This window comes from Temnothorax longispinosus, chromosome 7 (genome assembly GCF_030848805.1).
Source record: "Temnothorax longispinosus isolate EJ_2023e chromosome 7, Tlon_JGU_v1, whole genome shotgun sequence".
In the NCBI taxonomy this organism is placed as follows: Eukaryota; Metazoa; Arthropoda; class Insecta; order Hymenoptera; family Formicidae; genus Temnothorax; species Temnothorax longispinosus.
In genome coordinates, this window is record NC_092364.1 from 1,787,220 (window position 1) to 1,803,160 (window position 15,941).

At 45.7% G+C, this 15,941-nt stretch overlaps 1 protein-coding gene across 11 annotated transcripts in view; it reads left to right on the top strand.

Moving 5' to 3' along the window:
• The window catches only part of Gluclalpha (glycine receptor alpha 1), a 40,232-nt gene extending 24,458 nt beyond the window's left edge, over positions 1-15,774 (top strand). For 6 of the 11 annotated variants that reach the window (XM_071783080.1, XM_071783081.1, XM_071783078.1 and 3 more), the window contains 7 exons: positions 7,005-7,074; positions 7,714-7,867; positions 8,261-8,343; positions 8,504-8,638; positions 8,737-8,889; positions 9,408-9,691; positions 10,055-10,429. In XM_071783080.1, coding sequence (XP_071639181.1) covers positions 7,005-7,074; positions 7,714-7,867; positions 8,261-8,343; positions 8,504-8,638; positions 8,737-8,889; positions 9,408-9,691; positions 10,055-10,288 — 1,113 coding nt within the window. In that variant the 3' untranslated portion in view covers positions 10,289-10,429. Of the gene's footprint in view, positions 1-683; positions 752-7,004; positions 7,075-7,713; positions 7,868-8,260; positions 8,344-8,503; positions 8,639-8,736; positions 8,890-9,407; positions 9,692-10,054; positions 10,430-10,473 lie in introns of those variants that run through there. The other 5 variants (XM_071783077.1, XM_071783085.1, XM_071783084.1 and 2 more) reach the window with 3 other exon arrangements.
• The last annotated feature ends 167 nt before the right edge of the window (positions 15,775-15,941 follow it).

Genomic DNA, 15,941 nt, shown 5'->3' on the forward strand with positions numbered 1-15,941 from the left:
CAAGATACGCGTCCTGTGCCTCGCGGCAAGATAATGAAAGGGGTCCTGTCCTCTCTCTTTCTCTCGGAGGACAGTTTCAAACCGATTAAAAAAACTGAAATAAAGCGAAGTTTCAAGTGTCATCCGCAAAAATTAATCGCCGGAGAACGAGCGCGCGTCACGGGGGAATGGCACTTTATCGGGAATTTTATTCGGTCATAACGATTTCCCGAAAGTACACGGAGTATATCGCGCGGCTTATATACGTATAGCGTGAGAGATTTTATCGCGGGGCACAGAAGTACGTGACGATAATGTCTATGTCGTTTTGTCCATTCGCTCGGATGCGTATCGCACGATCGGCGGAAGAGCGGCATTCGCGATCGATCCATTACTTATCCGGCGTTCGATCCATTGACGCGTGCGACACGTGCGTTCGAGAGAATCGATAAGTCTCAGAATCATCTTATCACGATCCCCGGTATCATTCCCGCGCCTCCCACCCCTCTCCTCCCCTTCCACCTCCTGACCTCTCATTCATCAATTATCCACCTACACCGCAAATTGTATTATCCCGGTAAATTAAATGAAAGCGAAAGTGAAAAAAATATAAGAAAAAAAAAAAACAAAGCCAGCGATCCTCGGTTCACGGCGACCGATTTAATTAATCGATTTCTTTTGTTCTGTTCCGGTCGACGTGTTAGATGGCCCGACAAATGTGAAGGTCAACATCTTTCTCCGCTCTATCAGCAAAATAGATGATTATAATATGGTGAGTGCAATATACAAGTAATCATCAACAAGGCCTACAGTCTGTATATCCTCACATATTGTGTACTAACTATATTAAAACGTCACGTGTATATGATGCCGTAAGATTTGCACTTCTCTGTACTTGTATCTGTATTACGTGTATATGTATACGTATATATGCATATATATTATCAGTCTCGTCCCCCGCGCGCGTGACATCTCTGCACACGTACCATACGTATATACATATATATATGCATACTCTCGTGCGCCGCGCTGACCAGTGGATGTGTGCTAATCAAAAGTCGCACTCGTTTGATTTTTCTCGATGTCATTGACTGTCATGTTACGTTCTATATACATACGTATTGTACCAGGACGTCCCGGCTTTACCGTGCCGTGGATTTGGATCACGGAATTTTTGGGCAATTCAGGAGTCGGTCTCTCCTTCAAAAAAGAAACGAGAGGAGGAAGGAAGAAACGGTTTGGCGTATATCGACAAGTCTTAATGCGAGCTCTCCGGGTCGCAATGTCGCGGGTACGACTTGCGCGTGGATAAACCGATCTGTTCTAATTTCGAGAGACTCGGATGTATGCGATCTTGAAAGATTAACGAGCCGAACGAGCGGTAACGAGAACCTAGTACGCTGAGGAAAAATCGACTTCGGATTGGCCAAAGAGTCCGGCGGGTACGAGGCGGCCACGGTGAAGCCATCGCGTCCGCGATGTACGATCGGTAATCTGTCTGTTGCCTATATATATACTGATCGTACGTACTGATCGTTCGATTGACTGTACGTTGCAACCACGTCTTGTGCCTTGTTGGAACCTTTGCTATAGAGATTTGGCCGACATGTGTCCGCGAGAGCGGCGAGTGTCTACCAATCGCAGGCACGAGCGCTCGCACGCGTTCGCAATTACAATTCAAAATGCGTTCCGAGACACGTTGCAGGGCCTCAGGTTTGCTCGCCGAACAGACGAGAGATAGCAAGCTCGATATACCATGCACACACGCGCATACACACGTACACACATATGTGCACACGCACGCGTGTCTCTGTCTCGTTGAAATGCAAACGGTTGGTACCATGGAGTTCGTCAAAACGTTAAGTGGATTTAAACGCGATTCCTCAGAATTCTGCGTCACGAGACGAGCAGAGAGCAATGATACTCACCGAACGCGCGGGACTGGGGGACGATTTTTGTTACTTTCCCAAATAATATCTTTCGTCGGGTTTATGTCTCGTTATCGTAAAAATAAGTACGAGCGAATAAATTTCGCACGAATTTCCTTTTTTAGTGAATTTAGCGCGTTACATACGAGACTGATTCTCCATCATATGTCGCTGTTCTTTTTGTCGATTCGCTTTGACACACGTCGAACACGATTTCGGGAGGAAACTCCGCCATAAGTGACGCCCATCCGAATTCTTCTCGACAACGCGATTCGATCATTGATTTTTCTATCTCCCCGGCCGGCCGTCCGTCCGTCGCGCGGAACTCGTCGAGATAATTGGCATTCTGTTTCGACGAATCAGAGACTCGTTACGCTTCACACGCCAGCATCACACGAAAAAAGCAAAACGATATTTGTTCACATACGCATATATCCCTCTCCCTGTACTTCGCTATTCGGACATCATGCGCTCGTGATCATTAAACTGAGAACCACGGCATAAATAAATGTTCATTTGAATCGCGAAAAAAGTCGGTCGTTCAATTTTAGGCCCTGCAAGAATCCGTCCTTTCTGTCGTTTTTCTTCGTCTTCTTCTTCCGCTTCTCTCTGTCTCTCTTTCTCTCTGTCTCTCTCTCTCTCTCTCTTTGCCTTATCTTCTTCTCTGTCTCCTTTATTTCTTTCATTCTGTATCACGTTCTCATAAGTACGGACACGTTCGGCATCGCTTATCCTGACAAATATTTGTCGACTGAATGAGCACACCGCTGCGCTTAGGAAGAAATCTTCCGGGATGGGAGGGATGAGGGATGGAGGAAAAATTCGCGTGGGAATAATGCGGCTGTTAGAGTTTTCATTGCGAGCGAAACATATCGGAGAGACGTTAACGGCGAGACGAGAGTACAAGGCGCGAAGAGATCGTATAACCCGTTCTCCGTAAAGAGCGCACGAAGAAAGCGCGTTGTGCGTGTGTGCGCATCTCGTTCAGGCGAAACCAAAATTTTAACACGTGATGGCTGCTCATCGGCAAAGGAAACGGAATATACGGACGAATATCCGCCGAGCAAGGCTGATTGGCAGTTATTGGCCCCGAAATCTCGCGGAACCCTCTGTGACCTAAACAAAACTTCGAGACAACGCCTGGCGACGGCGGATCGAAGTTTAAAAACCCCGAGGGGAACTTCCCCGGTGTGATCGAAGAAATTAGTAGAGCAAATTTGTACGAAGACGTGATGTGAAAACTTTTAACTTTAATTGAATTCTCCCGTCGGTTACCCTTCTTATCCTATTCATCCAGCAATAATGTATCGTATTATATGGATCGCTTTCCCGCGATCCATCTGACACTGATAAATGTTACGACCATCAAATTAATTATACAATTGTATTTATCGTAATAATATAAAAGAGAGAGAGCGAGAGATAATAAGCTTTAATAGCGACTGATAAATGTTGCGCCGCTCTCTTTTCTCGGATATGAGCGTGTTAAAGATAGATAAAAGTCACGGCAATAATGATAACGGTCCATAGAGGGTTCGCGAGCGTTATTTTCGCGACACATCCCACTATCCCATTGCCATCAGGACAATTGTCGGAACAACAGCGACGATATATATAATACTTTCTTACTCCGCGTAAAACGACCCGCGTTTCGCAAGAGGGATCGAGATAGACTCGACTCGACCAATTAGCCTTTCGTCGCCTCGCGATAATCGAGTTGTGCCTCTCTACCCGTGTAAGTGCGTCTGTGCATTCCAGACACGTTTAAACGTCTCCCGTGCGATTTCCCAAGGGGGAGAGAGGCGGGAAAGGGGCGGGAGGGACAGTAACAAATCGCCGTTTCCGCGTTAATTACGAACGGCGCGGGAGAAAAAGGAGCACTCGTTTCGTCGAGCGGCCGGCTTAAACGGCAAACATATCGTCCTGGCGCGTAACTCGAGAATTTCCGCCCGTGAGATGGATAGAGAGATAGCGACTGTCGTTCGTTAAAGGTAAGAGCCAGGGAAAAATTACGAGCCAGCTGTTACGCGCGCAACAGCTTCCGGTGCAACGTAGCCCAGGGATAATATCGGAGGCTGTCCTTTTTTATCTTGTGCCGGGGATTGTTCGTAAATTTCGAGGGCTGCATTGCGGTTACCCTCCCCCCTTTTTTCTCCTTTTTTTTCAAGATATAGAACACCGATGATTTTTTGGATGCTTTGCATTTGTCATTGTCTGTATATAGCATAAAATTGAGATATTTGACTGTGCGTGCTAGATCTTATACAGGATTATGTATGAAACCCTTCCGACCGTGTTGTCACTGTGTTATTGATATTACATAATTTTATCGTCGTATAGGTGCACTCGATGATACCGAGACCTCGGTTTACTCCACGTATGATGACGTAATAAAAGTATTATTTAAAAAAAAAATGTTTAAATAGGTTGCAAAAGAATATATACGAATTTTCTCATAGTGATCGCGCATGTTTATTCCGTTTGTTTCGCGCGATTTGTGAATCGAGCTGTTGGCTTTAGCGGCTTAGGTCTCCACGAAGATGATGTTCACCGCAAGAACATTGCGACGATTCACTCGCAATTTCTATCCTCCACCTTGTTCAAATCGAGCGTGAAAAAAAATGGCAATTTCTTCTGTCGGTGTCGAGTAGAGTTTTGTGCACAAAGTGCATGTATTCGAAAGAACAACTCGATTTTCCCGTTTTCCGAGATATTCCGACGACGCACGATAGACGAATCTCCGTAACGTCGTTTATATATAATGCGCACAAGATATATTTTTCATAACGGATATACAAAAGCGACAATCGCTTTTATCTCGAGAGAAATGCGAAAATCGCGAGCGCATGTCGCAATCGCGGTAATATTGCACACGATACCTGTCCCAAGAAAAGCTCGTCGTGTTACACGGGAAGGATAAGTACCTTGAAGTACAAACGGGCATCCACGCAAACGTGTTTAGCGTTTATTTTATATTTCTCTGTGAGTGATGTATTACTGGAAAGAAAAGAAAAATAACGCGTAGTACAAAAATTAAAAAAATAAATTTAAATATAAAAAAAGCACGAACGAAAGCTCGAAAAGAGGGTGATCGGTGAATCCTCGTTTGGCGGCATGTTCCTCAATTTTTTCAGAAACTTTCCGCCGATATTAGATGCGTGCGAATACGGCCGAGTCGCTAAAAAGTTAACGACGGAACAAAACCACGTGCTATCGGACACGAGTTAGAAGTGGAGGAGCGGAGAGAAGAGCGAAACACACACGAGTGTGAAGCTCTCGCACACTTTAAAGTGAAAACTAATACCGCAAGCCGACAGGATAAAGAAGTTAGGAAAAAAAAAGAGAGAGAAGGGCCAACGGAATGTTTTTCACGTTTAAAAAAAAAAAGAACCACCGTAGAGCGAAACTGCACTGCACCGAGCGCGCGGAGGATAGGACGGAGAAATTGGCGGTCGGTAGGTCGAAGGAAACAAGGAGGAAGGAAGAAAAGATAAAAAGACAAAAAAAAGAGGAAAGGAAAAAGAAACACTCTATTTGCGAAAGCATTCCCTTTTACCCCCCCCCCCTTCTGAAATAGGAAACAGGGCACAGGACTTCGCACGCCGCCCCGCAGGAACCGCAGGCGAGCTGATGAACACGAGAACACCGTGAGCGAAACTGCATGCGTTCTCTCTTTTACCGCTAACAGATTGCGCAATAGTGCCCGAGACATTTCTGGCATTTGATCTGATTACATCTGGTAGGTCCTCGGTGTACGCTTTTGCATGGCCCTTGACCTGCCCCCTCCGCCCCCCTACCCACGCCTCAATCTCCTTGGCTGCGCCGCAGTGTTATTCGGAGCATTTGACGACAGATCGGCTATTCATGTCCTGTCGATGCTTGTACGTCCTCGAGTCGCATGATCGCTTCACCGCCCGGAAAAGCGTCCCCGGAGATGCGTTTCAATAATTCATCCAATCAGGATTTTTCGCCTTCCCGGGACGCTTTTCCCACCCCGCTGCCGATATATAACATCTCCGGTTTTCTGTTCCATATTTCTCGACACACACATTACCAGGTGACAGATAGTTCGTCACGGATTGACGCGTTGCCTCAGGTGCAACTCGATAAAATGACGTCCTTCCACCTAGGATGCGTCAGTTCGATCCGTGACGAGTTAACTTATCGACGTGCGCGATTACGCCAAGGGAGATTAATATCGCAGATGTTGATCAACGGTCACGAATGTCACTGATCTCGTTAATTTTTGGATTAAAATTACGCAGTCTTCTTAAAAAATTATCTGCTGTATTAATTTTAAAATTTTTATATCTCGCCGCAATCTATTCATTCGTGCGACATGACCCAGATTCAGTAATTGTTGTTTGAAAAACGTTAAAAGAAAAATGCAACTGTGTCAATTGCCAGAACGATATCAGAATGTTCGACCTACGAGAATACAGGCTCTTTAATATAAAATTACAATCCATATCTGTGTATCAACGATATTTTGCTTTTTTTTTTACGGTAAGAATATCGACGATCAGTTTGGCGTTGCACCTCCCAGAGTGGCGACAATATTATAGATAGAAAGAAATTCTCTTTGTTACGAGACGTGTGAATAATCGCTTTTTTATAGATGCGAGATTTTTATCGAGTATATATATAGAAAGGAGGGAAAAAAGATTACGTGATACAAAATAAATTCTTTTATTCAAGTTTCTTTGTGTTTTTTATTAGATTCCGTCGCGCTGAAATATTATCGCAGATACCGGAACTCGTTCCCGAGAATAGTAATTACTGAATTAAAAATGCAATTGCAATTATAATTACAACTCCTCGTTAAATGCAAAGCTATCATTTACGCGAAGAGAAGCTATTTTCTTCATTCTTCACAAAGACTATACATCGCCATTATGAGATATCTGATTCGAGATGGATTTTAGCTTCTGTTTTTTCTTTTATTTCGTTACGCACGTTCTTCTTTGCGTTTCTTCCGAAACTTTATTAATTAGAGGGACTGTCGTTCACTGAGAAGAGAAAGGAATAACTCGTTACATTACTCGCCGCCGTAACGCGCGACGCTGTTTAATCGCAATTTATTCTTCTTCTCTCCAGGAATACTCCGTACAATTAACATTTCGGGAACAATGGTTGGATGAGAGATTACGGTTTAATGACTTTGGAGGTACGTAAAAGTTCACAAATAACATTTTATACATGTTTTCAGTTTGTATTTCCACGCTCTCTCTTTGGTATCGATGTTTCGACGCCGATAAAAGTCACGATGCGATAAAATAGGAACAACAGTAATACAGCGGTCATGCGATGCGTGTAACGGTACCGCCGTGTGAATACGAGAATAATAGTTATAAAAAAAAGGCGGAAATATGTTCTCTGTAGGTTGCGATGGAAAAATCAAAAAATCTGATCAAAAAGCTCATCCTTCCTTTATTTTCGATATAAATGCCAGAGTATCTTTTACGCAATAATATCACACACAATCCGATAACCTGCGGTCAACACGAGAAATTCGGGCGCACAAAGAGCATTTATACGTATATATACATATATGTGTGTATCTTTTTTTTTTCATATTGCAATTACATCGCGCTGCAAAGGGCGAGTCGTAACATTTTATTCGCGCGCGCGCGCCCCGGTCTCGTTACGCAAATTTAATAGCGGCTATTTTTATCTCCCCTTTTCGCAAATTACCGCTCTTATCCTTTCTGCTTACTGAATGAACGCTAACGAGCGATACCGTATTCGTTAACGCACGCCGATTTTTCACGGGGGTGGTATCCCCACTGTTCGTTGAACGTTGCAGGTCGACTTAAATATTTAACCCTGACGGAAGCCAGTCGCGTCTGGATGCCGGATCTGTTCTTCTCGAACGAGAAGGAGGGCCACTTCCACAATATCATTATGCCCAACGTATACATACGAATTTTCCCGAATGGCTCGGTTCTTTATAGCATACGGTGAGTATACCGGCGTTATGAGTATAATAATCGGCGTCCGGCAAACGCGCGGAGTCAGCCTAATCAGCGAGATTGCGCAATTTTTTAACGAAGAATCGTTGAGGTGTCACTTTTTCTTCGTTGTCGTTTTTTTTCCCCGTTAAAATCGCGCAATCTCGATATACAGAGGGGGAATACATTATCCGTCGCGCGCTCGCGTTTCACCCTCGTGATAATCAAACGTCGCGAAATTTCGCTTCGCTATAATGTACACAGCGGAGATCCTATCCTGTGTACCGTGCGGGATGGCCAAACACACGCGCGCGCGCGCGCGTGTTCGTTACATTGCGAATTGGGTTCTTATTTCCACCGGCATTGTATAAACCATCGTTGTTTTTCTTCTCCCTGGCGCAGGATATCCTTGACGCTCTCGTGTCCCATGAATTTGAAACTGTATCCCCTGGATCGACAAATTTGCTCACTTCGTATGGCCAGTTGTAAGTAGACTCGACGACTCGGAAAACCTCGTTTTCCGCCCTATTTAGCTCGACTTAGCTTCGCTAATAAGTGTATGTGTGTGTGTGTGTGTTATTCGTTAAACGTTAACGGAGATAATCGCTCGTCCAATAATAACCGCACCTTCGTCCACCCCGACAGACGGATGGACGACGAACGATTTGGTCTTTCTCTGGAAGGAAGGCGACCCCGTTCAAGTAGTCAAGAATTTACATCTACCCCGGTTCACCCTCGAGAAATTCCTCACGGACTACTGCAATAGCAAGACGAACACCGGTAAGTGGGAAGACTCTATCGCGTCGAGAAGAAAAACCTGCGCTCGTATAATCTAATGATTCTGACGATGAAATTAAAAAAAAAAAAAAAATACACAGGAGAGTACAGTTGCTTGAAAGTGGACCTGCTGTTCAAGAGGGAATTCAGTTACTATCTCATTCAAATCTACATCCCGTGCTGCATGCTCGTTATCGTGTCCTGGGTGTCTTTCTGGCTGGATCAGAGCGCCGTGCCTGCCCGGGTGTCACTAGGTACAAATTATTATCTATAAAGCGCAAAAGAGTGACGTGTCAGGCATATAATTGTTAACTCGGAATAATTATAATTTACTTTATTAACGAAATCTTTGATATTAACAAATTTGAAATTGCAATATTAGATTATTGTAACGAGGAGAGCGAAATAGGATTATCACGAGATAAAGATTGAAATAGACTTTTTAAAGCGTGCGCAGTCTACTGCAAATTTGTACGCAGAAGCAAGGAAAATTGATAATACTGTTCATAAAACGAGTAAATCTTACTGGTAAAATATGTTTTTAAATCTGTCTTGAAAGTAAAATACGAACAACTGCGCGCATTGATTGCTGCGAACTTTCGTTTAAACAGCAGTTTGCAACGTTTAAACGGCAGTAATGTAACGTTTAACGATCCTATAAAGAAAAAGAGGGGAAATTTTGATTACACACGTTTTACGGACGGTCGTCAATTGCGTTTATTGGTTCTTCTTTGTTAATTATGAGGACCTACAAAGTCTTTCTCCCATTCAGGCGTTACGACACTGCTGACGATGGCCACGCAGACATCGGGGATAAACGCCTCACTGCCACCGGTCTCCTACACAAAGGCTATCGACGTCTGGACGGGGGTGTGCTTGACTTTCGTATTCGGCGCACTGCTCGAATTCGCGCTGGTCAACTACGCGTCGCGTAGCGACATGCACAGCGATAACATAAAAAAGCAGTTCCCGCCGAGCGATCAGATGGAACATTCGTCGTCGATCGATCCATCCTCGGAACTGCTCGAACCGGATGGATCCGCCAACTTTGCCATGGTCAGTGTACCGAGGATATGACATTCCTTGAGCGTTTATCCGTCCACCGGACGCGCGTTTAAGATATTTTCGAGATAGCCACTTTCTTGTTGAATTCTTCCGGAAGCGTTCGAAGAATTGCAATTAGAAATTCCGAGTTTTTGTGTATTAAAAGAAGAGATTTGTCTATAGACGCTTGTTCTAAATGAAACTGAGATTACGGAGCTAGTCTCTCATGCGGCAAAAAAGGAAGGATTATTCGAAATTCTCTCGATTACGGATCATTGATCAAAACTGTTTGAATTTATAAATTGCTCCTTATAAGGAGCACAGAGTTGAGATGCGCGAGAGATTAATGGATCAATACCAACCGAATTCTTTCAGAAGCCTCTAGTCCGACACCCGGAGGATACCATGTCGATGGATAAATTGCAGCAGTGCGAAATACATATGCAACCACGGAAAAAAAACTGCTGCAGGTCGTGGCTGTCCAAGTTCCCGACGAGGTCCAAGCGCATCGACGTCATTTCACGGATCTTCTTCCCAATCGTATTCGCTTTCTTCAACCTAACGTACTGGTCCACGTACCTGTTTCGGGAGGAAGAGGGGGACGAGTAAATCATGAGGAGGAGGCGCTCGGATCAACAAGGGAAGTGGCTCGCGGCCATCCTCAGCAATTCCAACAGACACGACCGCCGCAACAACAACGTTCGCGTCCTCGCCAACGACAACTATACCATCATCCTCAGAATCATCATCATCATCAACACAATCATCAACATAATCATTTTTATCATCAACAGCGACTGCTGCCTCATCGTACCGGCGGCAATCCGTCGAAGACGCAGCATCATTCGTTGCCGCGTACGTATCAGCAGGACCATCATCAGCAGCAACAGCACCATCACTACCCTCATCAGTTACATCATCGTCATCAGCGTAATCATCCGAATCGTTCGCCGTCGCCGTCTTTCTCGCTGTTGAACGATGAAGATTGCGTCGCCGGCCGGTGCTCGCCGATGAGGGCATCGCGACACCACTCGCGCAGGAGTTCGACGAGGTCGTCGCCGTCGCCATCGCGATGGCCCTCGCCGGCCTCCTCGGCGTCGCCCCTGGGCACGCCGTCGCGCACCATGTCGCGCGCCGCGACGCCCTCGCCGCCGATCGCGGCACCGACGTCCGCGGAATCGACGCTCACGTCGGCGACGGTGCCGTCGCAAACGCGTTGCTGGGAACGCCTGCGGCGGAAATTTTGCACCTGTAATTGCCAAGGCAGCGCGAAGATCGACATCATCTCGCGTATTGGCTTTCCCCTCATGTTTGCTTTCTTCAATATCACGTACTGGTCTACTTATCTGTTTTACGGTGACGAGGGCATAGGAGAGAAGAATTAAAGAGGAGAAAAGCGTATACGGAGCCAGAATCACACGTGTACGAAGCCAAGCCGAGTGCGATCTGTCAAGTCGGAGAAATCCTTGAAGAAACACCGAGGCAAATTTTATACGAGCTCCGATCGTAATTTAGTACGTTATAACATCAACGATATTGCAAATTAGATCGCGTTTACTCGACGAGGACCGACCAGAAGCACTTCGACAAGAAGATTCCTCCATTGCCCGCGCCCGAAATGGGAATATTCCAGGAAGAGGATCAGTTAAGGCGACAACGAGGATATTAGCGACGTTCGGTAGACATCTCGCGACGGTCGAATTGATGAGGACGATAACATATAATGTCGTGCGTACTATATCTTACACAACGTACACACACATACATACACACATACATACGCATGCATACATGCACATCGTACCTCATGATCCGCTCGGAAGACCGCGTGCCACAGACTGAACTGAAAGCGTAGTGGGCCCTGTATAGCCACGGCCTGTTAACAATTAAAGAGAGAAAAAAAAGCGTAAAGTTTATAAGTATATCTATATCTACGTTGCGCGAGATCGCGCGTCATCGGACCGCGGACGCGTCCGTCGTTCCGAAATTAATGTCGGACAGTTCGCCGGATCCGGTAACAAACATTACCGTAAAACGGGGTGAGATAACGCGCGACATGTCGAGACGTCGTTCGCTTCGATTTCCACGCGAGACGGGTAATCGCATCGACTAGTCACTAGCGCATGAGGGTGAGCATTTACGCGAGATGTTTTGTTGTTTCAAGAATACGAAATGATCGGCATTGTCGCGCGTTATCCTTTCTCAAGGCTACATCAGATGCACACGAAGATCGACCGCGGAATGTTCGAGACTGAAAAAAGAATATTGAAAACTATATATCTAGAAAGGTGCCGAATATTCCGATGATTTTTCGGGTGTATAGGACAGCCTGTTGGTATGAGCTGGCGGATTTATCAATCCTAGCGGTACCAAGCGACGCGACCGGAGCTTCAGAGGCATTGAATAATCTTATTGTATTTTTTTATTTATCCCATACAATTTAAAAGGAAAGTGTCGCACACAGGAAATAGTTCTGTCGCGAGATATAAAATGGAGAGACAAAAGGACTCACCATTGTAATTTAATTATATCGGTGGATTTTAGAGAAGCATCCCCCTGCTTTTCCACCACTGATACAAGATGTCTTGGTATCGCTAGGCTCAATTCTTATCCGAGCAGCTTTTCTTTTCGCGAAGAAAACGAATTAATGCTCGTGGAAGCGATTATTTGACGTAAATCACGGACAAAAATTCGAAGTCTTAGGCGAATTTGGAGATAAGCAGTGAGAGAACGAAGGATGTGAATCTAGCGCAGGTTTCCTTTCTCGCGAAGATGATCTGGAGCCCGGATGAAGATTGACCCAGACGCGGGTGCGAGCCGAGGGCGATCGCGGGCTCGCGATACGAAGTATCGGCGAAGCGGTCGCGTCGCGCGCATACCGCGTACAACGTATTTCCTGTTTCCGCTGCCCCGGGGCGGCGTTCGCCCGGGAAGAACTCCTGGCGACGCGTCGGCACGGGGCTCTCCCACGTATATTGCTCAGAAGAGATCGGCGACGCCGCACCCGGAAATTTACCCGTCGACCATTCCGTCGAGGAGCTGCGGTGTCGTCGACCTCGCAGATGGAAGATAGAGGAGAAGACACGCAGAACGTAATTACAAAGAAAGAGAGAGAAAGAGAGAGAGAGAAAAAAAAGGAAAAAAACGAAAAAAAAGAGAAAGCGGTGCGAACGATTGTATTTTTTGAAACACGACGGGAGACGCTATCCTGAAGCAAGAGACCACACAGAAACAACGCACCGGCGTTTGCCGGCAACGGTAGAACTCGACGAAAACGCACCTCCGGCTCTGCGTCTGGTGGTGGTGAATAACGAAGAGTGAGGGGTGCACGATCAAGGCAAATAACGCGTCGCGTCTTCGATTTTGAATCTGGGAAATCGTCGGGAAGGTAATTTCGGCCTCCGACGAATGGCTCCGATGAGGGGGTGAGTTTCGTCGTTGCGAGACGTGCCCGATCGCACCCCCGTTCTTCCCCGTTTGTCGTCGTATTTTTCGTTTACTTCGTACAACCGATAACATAGCGCGTGCGTAAGAAGCGAGAATTTCGCGGGTTCGACAATCCGCCCGTGACATCGGCGAGCATCTCGCGCCTCCGTAGGACCGCGTGTTGTACCTATAGGAACAGACGAAGTCACTTCTTTCCATAAAAGAATATAATAATAAATAAATACGATCCGTAAGATTACATTCCATCAGGTCGACACGATAAATCGATTTCGTCGTTCTGAGATCCGCTTTTATAGCGAGAAGTGAATCTGTCTCCGGGTACAACAAGCCTACCTGGTTCCATGAAGCGCGAACAGGAACGGAACGTGTCCTTAACGAAAACCGTTAATCGTCTAAATGCAACTATAAGTGTCATTCACGGTGAATGTGTTTTTTTTTATAACGAATCGCCGCACTTTTCGAAAATATTACCGTAAAGGTATAGGAGATATTAAGCTGCGAGGGTAGTTTATATTTACGAGTTTATATTTACGTCACGATTCACAAATGAGATTATTCGAGTATCAGCATTATTAGGCAAGACTTCTCTAAATCCCGGAGGGATGAAGATCGAGTCATACTAGCGAGTAAGAATTATTTTTTATTCAGGAGACCCCGGCATTCTCGAGATACACCCGCACGGATCTGTTTCTCTTTGACCTTTTCGGGAGAGGAGATTATTCTCCCACCATAGAGCAATAGTAGTTCACCTCGTGGTGCCGATATTGATTTTCCTGGAAATTCAACATTGAGCATTGGCGTGAGATCGAACAGAATCGAACAAGTGCACATTGTAATCTCTCGACCCGTGACTCGTCAAGTTCTCCAGATTCTCGCAATCCCGGCCCGAGAAGAGGGCTGACAGGTTTGCGTAGATTCAAATGTATACATTTATAGAATCAGGAACGATTTGCCGGTGCGCGTCTATGCGTAAGGTATCCGAACCAGTATTGTAATCCAAGTAGACGAACAATAACCACGTACAACAGTATTATCACGAGCATCGTGTTAGCAATAATCGGAAGGGACACTCAATCTTCACACCGATTGTTTCAAATACTCTTGATATATAAATATTCTTGAATGGAATAATCGGATCGTAGATGTATAGCGTAGAGCGTAGACAGATGGACGATGGTCATCTTCGTTTTCTCATTTTCCCGTTTGAGTCATTTCGTATTCTACTCCGTGTCTATTTGTATCGTGTCTACGTGTGTGTATGTATGGTTTGGATATAGTACGCGTGGACACGTCGTGATTTGCGCGTAAACATCCGGTATTATCGGCTTTCTCGCGCGAAGCTTCCATGGGTGCGACACCATATATATTTAGGGATGTCTCTCCGTATGTGTCTACGTTGAGAGACTTAAAGGGACACAAAGCCAGTATTTGCGAAACAAATTTACACGTAGAGATCGGCGAATAGATCTGTCCTTGCGCGTCCTCGTCGACTGTACGTATAGTGAATCGTGGCGCGCGAAGATCCATTGAACGAGCCTCTCGCACACGCGTCTACATTAGCGAAGTTCATCCGATGCATCGCACGGTCCGAATTAAGACTTAAATAGCTGCGAAATTTCTCGCAGGGCTACTAGGAATCGCTAATAGGATGATCCGCGTGAAACCTTTCGCACCATTCTTGAGAACGATTTCGACGACAAGCGCGTATCCTATTCCGAGGGTATTTCGCTTCGTTTCTACTCACGCGAGGAGTCACGAGAGAAGACGATCGAGAGATTATATCGTTTTGCGCGTATAAGACCATGAGATCTCTTGATACATCGCAACTATAAAGTTGTAACAAGCGAGGAGAAACATCTTTCTCCGAGAGCCTTTTTTCTTCCCGAGTTGCGTTATTTAGCTTGCGTTACGTGGTTTGTGTTGAAAATGAAAGATTCGACTCGATTTGCGTGTTTTGATTTGCGACCGAGAACTGCTTTCAACACGTGTTGTCTCGTCTACTACCGATTCGCTTCCCCTCTTTGAGAAGCCGCTGCTCCTCGGTCTTGAAGACGAGGCTTCCGACTACTTTAGCGGCTGCTGGACAATTGACTGACGTTTAATTATAGATTTCATCGAATCTGCTGCACGCACGCGCAAGCACACGTGTCACCCCGACAGTACCCTCCTCAGTTCCAGCGTCGTAACGCTGAGAAGAAAAAAAGAGAGATGAAAGATTCCGAAGTGGAGATCGGAAGTTCGCGTCCACTGAGGGGGGATACGTGGTGGACCGGACGTTAAGGACGACCGTGTAAAAATTTTCACTCTCACCCTCACACTCGTCACCTTGCTTGCTTGGAGTCACTTCGGTCCAGGCGAGATCGATCCGCACACCAAGAAACACCCAAGTGTCTCGCCGCAGACACACGGATACACGCAAAAAACTTATACAACATACACATGAATATATGACCCTCGCACGCACACAAAGTACGATCCTGTTGTATCGCGGATATAATTATAAGCGCGCCATAGCTCTCTCTCCCACGTCCGAAGACACACCTAAAAGGGTTTTAATGTTATTGTTATATGCGTACGTTGTAATATATGTGAACGAAGCATGCTGAGCCCTGTAAAAAAAAAAAATAAATCCCTCCTTTAAACCCCAACTCATGCGAGGAGCTTGTTACACGCGTATGTGCACACACATATACGAATATCCGTGCGTGTCTCGCGAGGAAATCGCGTTTATCCGCGGCACGTTGCATCGCGCGCGGATACAGCCCGATGGGAAAATCGTACTTCGATCTTAACGTTATCTACGATTGGAGTATCG